General features: G+C 41.9%; 1 protein-coding gene across 1 annotated transcript in view; it reads left to right on the top strand.

Moving 5' to 3' along the window:
- The window catches only part of LOC121873062 (stress protein DDR48-like), a 95,067-nt gene extending 82,448 nt beyond the window's left edge, over nucleotides 1-12,619 (top strand). Inside the window, exons 2-3 of the mRNA XM_042376378.1 lie at nucleotides 12,030-12,263; nucleotides 12,417-12,619. Coding sequence (XP_042232312.1) covers nucleotides 12,030-12,263; nucleotides 12,417-12,619 — 437 coding nt within the window. The remainder of the gene's footprint in view (nucleotides 1-12,029; nucleotides 12,264-12,416) is intronic.
- The last annotated feature ends 2 nt before the right edge of the window (nucleotides 12,620-12,621 follow it).

Genomic DNA, 12,621 nt, shown 5'->3' with positions numbered 1-12,621 from the left:
TTATAGAGAAGGTAAATCATGGAAAATTAATATGGTTGATATGTAATGATATAGAGTAATGATATTTACAGGTTGTTTTAATCCTTTCAATAAGACTAAATGATTAATTAATTATTTACCTGTTGTTGACTGGAAAAGACTCACCGGGTTTCTTCTACCACATAATGTCACCGTTTTTCTACCACATAATGTCACCGTTTTTTCTACCACATAATGTCACTGTTTTTCTACCACATAATGTCACCGTTTTCCCACCGTATGTCCCCGCTTTTCTATCACATAATGTCACCGTTTTCTACCACATAATGTCACCGTTTTTCTACCACATAATGTCACCGTTTTTCTTCCATATATCACCGTTTTTCTACCACATAACACAACATACATTATCTACATGGTTACCTAAAACAGCAAAGCAATTCCTATATCAATATTTCAGCTTTAATGTTATCATGTAAAAAGTACTGTCCGTTTCCAAATTAATTATTATGGCTTCCTACACCCATAACAATAACACCGACTGAATCACTACTGGCTGGGTTGCTGGATCAGACCTGGTGTGTTGGTGTGTGTTGGTTGGTGAGGACGTATGACTGCATCGTCTATATTGCCTCGCGGAATACAACTCATACCTGTTATCGTCACACCAAACCTCGCAATATCTCGCCTCGCGAAGGTAAACAAATCGATCCTGTGCATTTGAGATGTTGGTGTGTTTACAATTGAGTTGGTGAATTAGAGAAAACAAGAAATATAAATAGAAAATAAAAAATAACAAATTATAACTAATATGTATGTATATATATATATATATATATATATATATATATATATATATATATATATATATATATATATATATATATATATATATATATATATATATATATATATATATGTATATATAAAATACACACACTCAGTATTACATCATAACATTAATAATGATAAAGGAAAATGAAACTTCAGGTAGAATTATGAATTGAAAGAATAGAATAAAATAGAAAATGACTTATGAACATGAAAATATTAAAATAAAATCATTAATGGTGATGTTTGTGTGTAGATCAGCGTGTCTGTGTGTAGATCAGCGTGTCTGTGTGTAGATCAGCGTGTCTGTGTGTAGATCAGCGTGTCTGTGTGTAGGTCAGCGTGTCTGTGTGTAGGTCAGTGTGTCTGTGTGTAGATCAGCGTGTCTGTGTGTGTAGATCCCAGCGTGTCTTGGCCATGTAGATCAGCGTGTCTGTGTGTAGATCAGCGTGTCTCTGTGTGTGTGAATCAGCGTGTCTGTGTGTAGATCAGCGTGTCTGTGTGTAGATCAGCGTGTCTGTGTGTGAATCAGCATGTCTGTGTGGCCAGATCAGCACGACCTGTCTGTGTGGCCAGATCCAGCGTGTCTGTGTGTAGATCAGCGTGTCTGTGTGTGAATCAGCGTGTCTGTGTGTAGATCCCAGCGTGTCTGTGTGTGGAATCAGCGTGTGTGTGTGAAATCAGCGTGTCTGTGTGTAGGTCAGCGTGTCTGTGTGTAGATCATGTCTGTGTGTAGATCAGCGTATCTGTGTGTGGAATAAGCGTGTCTGTGTGTAGATCCGCACGTGTCTTATTATTGTGATCAGCGTGTCTGTGTGAATCAGCGTGTCTGTGTGTAGATCCAGCGTGTCTGTGTGTAGATCAGTGTGTCTGTGTGTAGATCAGCGTGTCTGTGTGTAGGTCAGCGTGTCTGTGTGTAGATCAGCGTGTCTGTGTGTAGGTCAGCGTGTCTGTGTGTAGATCAGCGTGTCTGTGTGTAGATCAGCGTGTCTGTGTGTAGATCAGCGTGTCTGTGTGTAGATCAGCGTGTCTGTGTGTAGGTCAGCGTGTCTGTGTGTGAATCCAGCGTGTCTGTGTGTAGATCAGCGTCTGTGTGTAGATCCAGCGTGTCTGTGTAGGTCAGTGTGTCTGTGTGTAGATCAGCGTGTCTGTGTGTGTAGATCAGCGTGTCTGTGTGTAATCAGTGTGTGTTAGGTCAGCGTGTCTGTGTGCAGGTCAGCGTGTCTGTGTGTAGATCAGCGTGTCTGTGTAGATCAGCGTGTCTGTGTGTGAATCAGCGTGTCTGTGTAGATCAGCGTGTCTGTGTGTAGGTCCAGTGTCTGTGTGTAGATCAGTGTGTGTGTGGGTCAGCGTGTCTGTGTGTAGATCAGCGTGTCTGTGTGTAGATCAGCGTGTCTGTGTGTAGGTCAGCGTGTGTGTGTAGGTAGCTTCGAATCAGCGTGTCTTGTGTGTAGATCAGCGTGTCTGTGTGTAGATCAGCGTGTCTGTGTGTAGGTCAGCGTGTCTGTGTGTAGATCAGCGTGTCTGTGTGAGATCAGCGTGTCTGTGTGTAGATCAGCGTGTCTTGTAATCAGTGTGTCTGTGTGTAGATCAGCGTGTCTGTGTGTAAGTCAGCGTGTCGTGTGTAGGTCAGTGTGTCTGTGTGTAGGTCAGCGTGTGTCTGTGTGTAGATCAGCGTGTCTGTGTGTAGATCAGTGTGTCTGTGTGTAGATCAGTGTCTGTGTGTAAGTCAGCGTGTCTGTGTGTAGATCAGTGTGTCTGTGTGTAAGTCAGCGTGTCTGTGTGTAGATCAGCGTGTCTGTGTGTAAATCAGCGTGTCTGTGTGTAGATCAGGTGTGTCTGTGTGTAGATCCAGTGTGTGTGTCTGTGTGTAGGTCAGCGTGTCTGTGTGTAGATCAGCATGTGTGTAGATCAGTGTGTTGTGTAGATCAGTGTGTCTGTGTGTAGGTCAACGTGTCCATGTAGATCAGCGTGTCTGTGTGTAGATCAGCGTGTCTGTGTGTAGATCAGCGTGTCTGTGTGTAGATCAGCGTGTCTGTGTGTAGGTCAGTGTGTCTGTGTAGATCTGTGTGTCTGTGTGTAAGTCAGCGTGTCTGTGTGTAGATCAGTGTGTCTGTGTGTAAGTCAGCGTGTCTGTGTGTAGGTCCGTGTCTGTGTGTAGATCAGTGTGTCTGTGTGTAAGTCAGCGTGTCTGTGTGAGATCAGTGTGTCGTGTGTAGATCAGCGTGTCTGTGTGTAGGTCACGCGTGTCTGTGTGTAGATCAGCGTGTCTGTGTGTAAGTCCAGCGTGTCTGTGTGTAGATCAGTGTGTCTGTGTGTAGATCAGTGTGTCTGTGTGTAGATCAGTGTGTCTGTGTGTAGGTCAGCGTGTCTGTGTGTAGATCAGCGTGTCTGTGTGTAGATCAATGTCTGTGTGTAAATCAGCGTGTCTGTGTGTAGATCAGTGTGTCTGTGTGTAGATCAGTGTGTCTGTGTGTAGATCAGTGTGTCTGTGTGTAGATCAGCGTGTCTGTGTGTAGGTCAGTGTGTCTGTGTGTAGATAAGCGTGTCTGTGTGTAGATCAGCGTGTCTGTGTGTAGGTCAGTGTGTCTGTGTGTAGATCATTCTGTGTGTAACTGGTGTGTGGTCAGTGTGTCGTGTAAGTCAGCGTGTCTGTGTGTAGATCAGCGTGTCTGTGTGTAGATCAGCGTGTCTGTGTGTGAAGTCAGCGTGTTGTGTGATCAGCGTGTCTGTGTGTAGGTCAGTGTGTCTGTGTGTAGATCAGCGTGTCTGTGTGTAGATCAGCGTTCGTGTGTAGGTCAGCGTGTCTGTGTGTAGATCAGTGTCTGTGTGTAAGTCAGCGTGTCTGTGTAGATCAGCGTGTCTGTGTGTAAGTCAGCGTGTCTGTGTGTGATCAGCGTGTCTGTGTGTAGGTCAGTGTGTCTGTGTGAGATCAGCGTCTGTGTGTAGATCAGCGTGTCTGTGTGTAGGTCAGTGTGTCTGTGTGTCAGCGTGTCTGTGTAGATCAGCGTGTCTGTGTGTAGGTCAGCGTGTCTGTGTGTAGATCAGCGTGTCTGTGTGTGAGTCAGCGTGTCTGTGTGTAGATCAGCGTGTCTGTGTGTAGGTCAGCGTGTCTGTGTGTTGGTCTTGATCATGATTTTCAAACGGTGTTTAACGATATTTTGCATCATACCTGTGTAATGCGACTGGTGTGGGTTGGTCTGGGGTCTGGTAGCCTGGGGTCCATGGGTGTGAGGTCTGATAGCCTTGGGTCCTGATAGCCCTGGGGCCTGATAGCCCTAGGGCCTGATAACCTGGGTTTGTTTTTTAGCTTCACTCACCTTAGTGTCTATATATATTTTGTTGATATATCTATATACAGGTACTTGTAAACAATGAGGTATACCTGAGCTAGTCAATCAAAGGGACAGTTAATGGTATAGTATTGATTACAACACCAGAAGAGGAGGTTCAATCTCCACGAAAGCTCCAATAGCATTAAAGGAGCTTCAGAGGGCATTCAGACTTAGCTGAGTCAGGATGGTGTCCAGTGTAGCTTAGAGACGCGCTGGACGTAAGGGACAACAGGCGCCTTGGGTATAATCAGGACTTCGTCGTAAAGTTAAGGAGACAGTTTCGTGGAGGTGGCTGACTAACAGAGTAAACTTGAGTCATTACCAACCCCACAATTTCCCCAACACCCCATCATTTCCCCAACACCCACTCCCCCAACACCCCATCACTTCCCCAGCACCTCATCACTTCCCCAACACCCATCACTTCCCCAGCACCAGATCACTTCCCCAACACCCCATCACTTCCCTAACACCCCATCACTTCCCAACACCCCACCACTTCCCCAGCTCCTCCTTCACCAGACTATCGCCGCTGCATCAACCTTCGTAACATATCAATAAAAGCCTTCAGGTGCCAGCGGCGGGGTCAAGATTTTCTGTGATAGTGTGAAGACCTGTCGACACCTGCCAGACGAGTTGAATTATATAACAGAATTACCTTTACCTATTTCACTTAGATCATACCAAGGGTGGGACAGGGTATTTAAATAACGTTATATTCTCGATACTAATGGAGTTTTTAAGCAAGGAAAGAATATATATTGCATGAATATCACTTGGTGGGGTTTTTTTTTATCTGTGTGTGAGATGGAGCGGCCACAGGAAAGAGGAGAAACATGATAGGAGGAAATTGGGTTTCAGACAGAGTGTGTTGGTTAGAAAAGAGGAAAAATGGTGGATATGTTTGTTTGTACAGTGTCATATTCACCCACGTAATCAATGGTACTAAGAGAATCACGTCACGTCACATCACATCACCCATGCTGGTTCCTCGAGCCTAGTGTTGAGGAGTCTCACCTTTAGAAATACTTTAGGTTTTATGTCATTTCTATATTCACTATTTCCTTCTTGCTCATTTGAAGTGCCGTATAAGACTGTGTGTGTGTGTTTCCCTGACACTGTAGGCCTACGACTCGACGCAATACGGGAACTTTGCACAATAAGGCAGGAAGGAGGAGGAGGTTTATAGATTATTGAATTTAGAGAACTGTATTCACCTTTACTTCTCCCCCAAATATTTTTTTTTCGTTTTAGCTTCTTCTATACTGTCTGTGTAACTATAAGTGAAATTATTATTATAAATATTATTGTTATTATTATTATTATTATTATTATTATTGTTGTTATTATTATTATTATTATTATTATTATTATTATTGTTATTATTATTATTATTATTATTATTGTTATTATTATTATTATTATTATTATTATTATTATTATTATTATTATTATTATTATTATTATTATTATTATTGTTGTTGTTGTTGTTATTATTATTATTATTATTATTATTATTATTATTATTATTATTATTATTATTATTATTATTATTATTATTATTATTATTATTATTATTTATTATTATTATTGTCATTTTAGTTGTTGTCATTATTACTATTATTATTATTATTATTATTATTATTATTATTGTCCTATATTTATTGTATTTATTATTGCTATTATTATATTATTGTAATTCTAAATAACTATACAATTGTGTGTCGAGAAATATCAGCATTTAGTTTACTATACAAACTTGAACTACAGCGATATCATGACTGTATACTGTAGAACGCTGGCAGTTCCTCAAGGCATAATATGATATTCATAACATTAATGCATTTACTGGATAAATTATCACTGTTCTTGCTGGTCTTCCCAACATTCATCTCATAAACAAACTTGTTCTCATAGTCAAAATAAACATAACTACTTCAATATTCTTCATGGTCAAACTAAATCCTGTGATGCATGGAAATTTATCCCAGTTACTTTATATTAAGATGTGTTTGTCTGTTTGTCTGTCAGTACACCGAGATGTTTCGTTTCCCAATGATTATTTACGTCCTGTGTGAATAGCATAGAAGATAGTTAGTGGGTTTTTACTTTGATAAACTATAGATATCATGTGAATTAAAGTTGATACTACAAATACATTAACTTATTGATATCTCCCTTGAATACTTAAGTCTACGAGCTTAATTTAGGAACTCGTGCACTGTACCTACCTGTCTGTCTTGTGTTTCGCCTCCACCACACACCTGCCACATACTCGACCTTCACCACACACCTGCCACATACTCTACCACCACACACCTGCCACATACTCGACCTTCACCACACACCTGTCGCATACTCGACCCTCACCACACACCTACCACATACTCTACTTTCACCACACACTCGCCACATACTCTACCTTCACCCACACACCCGCCACATACTCTACCTTCACCCACACACCACATACTACCTTCACCCACACACCTGCCACATACTTTACCTCTACCCCACACACCCGCCACATACAGGCATTATTTAACCTTGATAGTAATGGTGTGTGTGTGTTGCTACAGATGGGTGATCAGGTAAACACTTTCTAATTTGTTATATTCTCAGGTGATTGACTTTTTAAAACACTATTAAATGAAACAATATTAAGAACTACAGTAAATGAATTGACAGCAAGTAATTTATGGCTAAGTAATGAAATGTTCTTGTCTGTGAATTCAAACATCAAATTTTAGATGTTTTAATCCCTTTATATGATGTGTATGTAATATATATATCAAGGAAATTTAGTTGTTAATATTTAAATGTTTTTTGTAATGTTTAGTTCATAAATGTGATCGTGTGTTTAGACAGATTTTGTATTGTTTTTGAAATAGAATGAATGTGTGCTTTCAAGTGTCCAAAAGAGTTAAATTTGTATTCCTGGTATCAGGCCCGTCCTTTAGGGGGGGGCGAACAGGGGCGACCGCCCGGGGCCCCGCGCGTGTGGACCGCGGGCCCAGCACTAGACCCAGCGACCTCGGACACATTATCTGTTGACTGGTTAATCTGACCTGACGGCTGACGCCACCATCGCAACCGTGACCTCTTTTTTTTTATTGTAGAGAAAGGAGGGTGAAAGAAGATTAGAGGTGGGGGAAGGAAGTTATAGTTCGGAAATTGAAGAAGTTTAGGAGGAGGTAAGAGAGGGCGGGCTGACCGCCTAGCTAAGCTAATAGTGTGTCAGGGTTGTGTCATGGGTTAGTTATTGTCTGTCGGCACTAGACATCCTACCATATCCCATACATGAGTGTTTTAAGGGCCTTATTTCATATTCCGCCGACCCTACTGGCGGATGTTGGTCTAGGGAGGTTGTCTTACCATCCAAAGCGACAGTCCCATAGGGGTTGGTGGGGGTGGGTTCACCTGACCGCATAATCTGACACTAGTGTGGGGCCCCGCAGTGGCTGAGTTGCCCCGGGCCCCGCACCCTCCTCGGGACGGCCCTGCAATGATGGTATAAAAAAAAACCCTGGGTAAGTAATCAGTGTGGGTGGTGATGACAACACAACACAACACGACACAAACATTTCTCCTCTCTTATGGTGACGAACAGCACAACACAGTGAATGTAAAGCAACACAAATATCCAAGGAATTAAACTTTTCTTAGTAAGGTGGAGAAGAGATCAATTTCTCTCACTAGAGGAAGACGTACGAGAAGGAGCAGCCAGGCGTGTGTTGGTCAGTGTTGCCACATCGTCTTAAACTATTTGGCGAGAATAACTTTCCTGGTTGATAAGTGATGACGTTAACAGGCAAAGAATTTATTTCCATGAGCTAAACTGGTGATGGATTATTGTGAGAATGTGTGAATGTTATTGTGTTTATAGTATAGGTATGTGTAGGTTTATATTAACTTGATGTGAGTTATGTGTATTTATGAATGTATACTGTATGCCTCTGCTCTATGACTTTTATTAGGATTATGTAGCTGTAATAAATTTCATAGACATTTTATTATGTAGATTTATATTTTTTCCTTCAGGTAGAGGGCTTGTCCCCCACACGGATGCCACACTTTCCATTTTCACTTTGTCTTTTTTTTTGGTTTGTTTTAACCGCATGCTGCTCGTTCGTCTACTGACATAAGGTAAGGTTAGGTTAAGTTAGGTTAGGTTAGGTCAGGTCAGGTCAGGTTGTTGGGTTGGGTTTTGCCAGTTACTTATATTAATTATCCCTTGACAATAACATAGGTCTATAGAAAGATGGATTACCTTCTTATTAAACTTTCGAGCATAATACAACTTATTTTCTAAACTAGTAATAATTTTTATAGAGAATTTGACTCAATCGATCTACTTATCCTACAATCACTTAAGACTCTGAGACAAAACAGATATCTCGACTAAACTACAAGTAAATTAAGACCATCATAGACAGTCTTTAGCTACAAACAGTCACCATCGTAAAGTCAGATTCCTGTAGTGGTGTTGCAACTTGTCATTTTATTCTGAATCTTTTCTAGGTAGTCAAGTTATGAGTCAGGTGCTAGAGTCGTCCATCTATTTCACCCGAGTATTTTATGGTCTGTAAATACATCAACAAGCTTTGTGGGTAGTCAAGTTATGTTAATTTTACGTTAATAAGCTGCTGGTGCCTAGTTTTATGATATATACTGTATATTTCATAACGTGTGATTAAATCGGATTAAATTCCCTTTCAGTATGATGTAGAAACTCACATAAGTCATCATCAAGAGAATTTTATGAACAGGAAAACGTTAATGAGTTTGATGGTTCGCTGTTATTACCTGAAGAAAAATTAAATATAACCGAATATATAATTATGGTATTGTATTATTTATCAACTACTGGTAATTTTTACACTAAAGTCTCCGGATAAAAATATTTTAGCTAAGGAATAGATGCTGTACACTGATGAGATGTAGGTACTAACAACAGGTGGAAGTGAGAGGTTTAGAAATAGATGATTATGTTACAGGTGTAGATAGAAGTTGTTAAACAGTGTAGATATAGCGTAGTGAAGATTATAAGCATCAGTTACAAGAGGAGTAAGTGTAACAGGTACTGCACTCTCGATCTCCTTTGTTTAGCCAACTTCCTCCTCCTTGGGAAATATGTCTTACAGGGATAGGGGAAACAATCATTTTTTCTTCTTTTTATTTCTTTTTATTATTTTTTTTTACAAATAGTTTAAAAGAGTTATAACATTAAAGGTGTAGTGGTTATTTACCTTCTGTAGCCCTACCATACTTTCACCATATCTCACTCTCACACTACCTTACTTTCACCATATCTCACTCTCACACTACTATACTCTTTCACCATACCTCACCCACTCTACCATACTTTCACCATATCTCACTCTCACACTACCATACTTTCACCATATCTCACTCTCACACTACTATAATTTCACCATACCTCACCCACTCTACCATGCTTTCACCATACCTCACCCACTTCACTCACACCATACCTCACCCACTCTACCATGCTTTCACCATATCACCCCTACATGCTTTCACCATACTCACCTCTACCATCTTAACCATACCACCACCACTGCCACCATACACCCACTCACCATGCTTCACCAACCACCCACTCTACCATACTTTCACCATACCTCACCCACTACCATTTTCACCATACCACCCACTACCATTCACCATACCTCACCCACTCTACCATACTTTCACCATACTCACCCACTCTACCATACTTTCACCATACCTCACCCACTCTACCATACTTTCACCACACCACCACTCATGCTTTCACCATACCTCACCCACTCTACTATGTTCACATACCTCACCCACTAACTTTCACCACCTCACCCACTCTACCATACTTTCACCATACCTCACCTTACCATCATGTTTCACCATACCCCACCCACCCACCATGCTTTCACCATACCTCACCCACCTACTATGCTTTCACCATACCTCACCCACTCTACCATGTTTCACCATACCTCACCCACTTACATCACCATTCACCCACTCCATGTTTCACCACCTCACCCACCATTATGCTTCATACCTCACCCACTCGCTACCATACCTCACCCACTCTACCATGCTTTCACCATACCTCACCCACCCACATTTCACCATACCTCACCCACCATCACTTTCACCATACCTCACCCACTCATACTTTCACCACCTCACCCACTTACTATGCTTCACCATACCTCCCACTCTACCACTTTCACCATACCTCACCCACTCTACATGTTTCACCATACCTCACCCACTCTCATGCTCACCATACCTCACCCACTCTATCATACTTTCAAACCCACCCACTCTACCATGCTTTCACATACCTCACCCACTCTATCATACTTTCACCATACCTCACCCACTCTACCATACTTTCACCATACCTCACCCACTCTACTATGCTTTCACCATACCTCACCCACTCTACCATGCCACCATACCTCACCCACCACACACAACACCCACTCACACCAACCACCATATCACCATACCACCACCTACTATGCTTACCATACCCACCCACTCTACCATGCCACCATACCCACCCACTCTATCATGCTTTCACCAACCTCACCACCTACCATGTTCCCATACCTCACCCACCTACCATGTTCACCATACCTCACCCACCTACATACTTCACCATACCTCCCCACCACCATGTTCACCACTCCAACCCACCCACTCTATATGCTTTCACCATACCCACCCACTTACTATGCTTCACCATACCTCACCCACTCTACAGCTTTCACCATACCTCACCCACCACCAATTCACCACCCACTCCAGCACCATACCACCCATTCTGCACCACCCACATTATACCCCCACTCATCACACACCACTCACTCACCATACCACACTAATCACCCACCCAATACCCACCACCATATTTCACCATACCACCCACTTACATGCACATACCTCACCCACTCTATCATGCTTTCACCATACCTCACCTACTCTACCATGCTTTCACCATACCTCACCCACCCTACTAAACATATTACACAACAGACTGGAGTGAAAGCCATGACATCACCATCAAAATACGAAGTTAATAACACAGTAGAAAGTGTCAGATGGTTACCCTAAAAGCGTTTACGTCTTGGCCCTAGTCAAGTCAAGGGTATAATTTGGCCTTAAAAGCCCACTTAAAGGTCCATTTAGGCTTGTGATGATAGATAATTCATAAAGGCTTAGTCAAAGAGAAGACTTATATAAGGATATCTTTGGCCTCTTAAGAACTTCCTTATTACTAATGTTTGGTGTTTTACCGTTTATATATCTTTTTATATGAATTAACTATATATAATCTTTTCGTTAATTAATTCATTGAGGATAGAAAGATCTACTTGTTGTTGAAGACTTTACTGCCTCTTGTTCCAGTGTTGTTACCAGGGTGAGTTTTGTGACGCGGGGAATAATAACGATCATCTCCCTCACCTGCAGGAAGAGTCGCCAGGTACTAATTAGCGTTCATAATGGAATTTACTGATGTTTTTAGAACACTTAAAAGCACCAGAGCCAAGTGTATTAATGTTAATAACCAACACAAACATCCGAGAGTACCAATTCCGAGAAGTTTCTTGCCGTGTGGTAGCTGCCTCTCGATTACCTGATTAACTAAAACTCACCTTTTTATCTACAGCCAGTCATATATTCAGGCCTTGAGGATGGGATTTTGTATTTTTTATTATACATACAAGTACGGGACATATATATATATACTGTATATACATAGATACAAAATATACATACATAATGTTTACGACACATATTAGGGGCTGACAGGTAGTGCTGGGGCCAACAGAACAAACACTTGAGTCAATGACCTGTATGGCTCAGGAGTCAATGACCTGTATGGCTCAGGAGTCAATGACCTGTATGGCTCAGGAGTCAATGACCTGTATGGCTCAGGAGTCATGACCTGTATGGCTCAGGAGTCAATGAACTGTATGGCTCAGGAGTCAATGACCTGTATTCCAGAGCCACTGAATGGCTCAGGAGTCAATGACCTGTATGGCTCAGGAGTCAATGACCAGTATGGCTCAGGAGTCAATGACTCTGTATGGCTCAGGAGTCAATGACCTGTATGGCTCAGGAGTCACGACCTGTATGGCTCAGGAGTCACCACCCAGGCGGCTCAGGAGTCAATGACCTGTATGGCTCCAGGAGTCAATGACCTGTATGGCTCAGAGTCAATGATCTGTATGGCTCAGAGTCAATGATCAGCATGGCTCAGAGTCAATGACCTGTATGGCTCAGGAGTCATGACCAGGCGGCTCAGGAGTCATGACCTGTATGGCTCAGGAGTCAATGACCTGTGGCTCAGGAGTCATGACCTGTATGGCTCAGGAGTCAATGACCCATATGGCTCAGGAGTCAAGATCTGTATGGCCCAGGAGTCAATGACCTGTATGGCTCAGAGTCAATGATC

This window comes from Homarus americanus, unplaced genomic scaffold (genome assembly GCF_018991925.1).
Source record: "Homarus americanus isolate GMGI-L3 unplaced genomic scaffold, GMGI_Hamer_2.0 scaffold11022, whole genome shotgun sequence".
In the NCBI taxonomy this organism is placed as follows: Eukaryota; Metazoa; Arthropoda; class Malacostraca; order Decapoda; family Nephropidae; genus Homarus; species Homarus americanus.
This window is presented reverse-complemented; position numbering and strand designations above follow the sequence as displayed.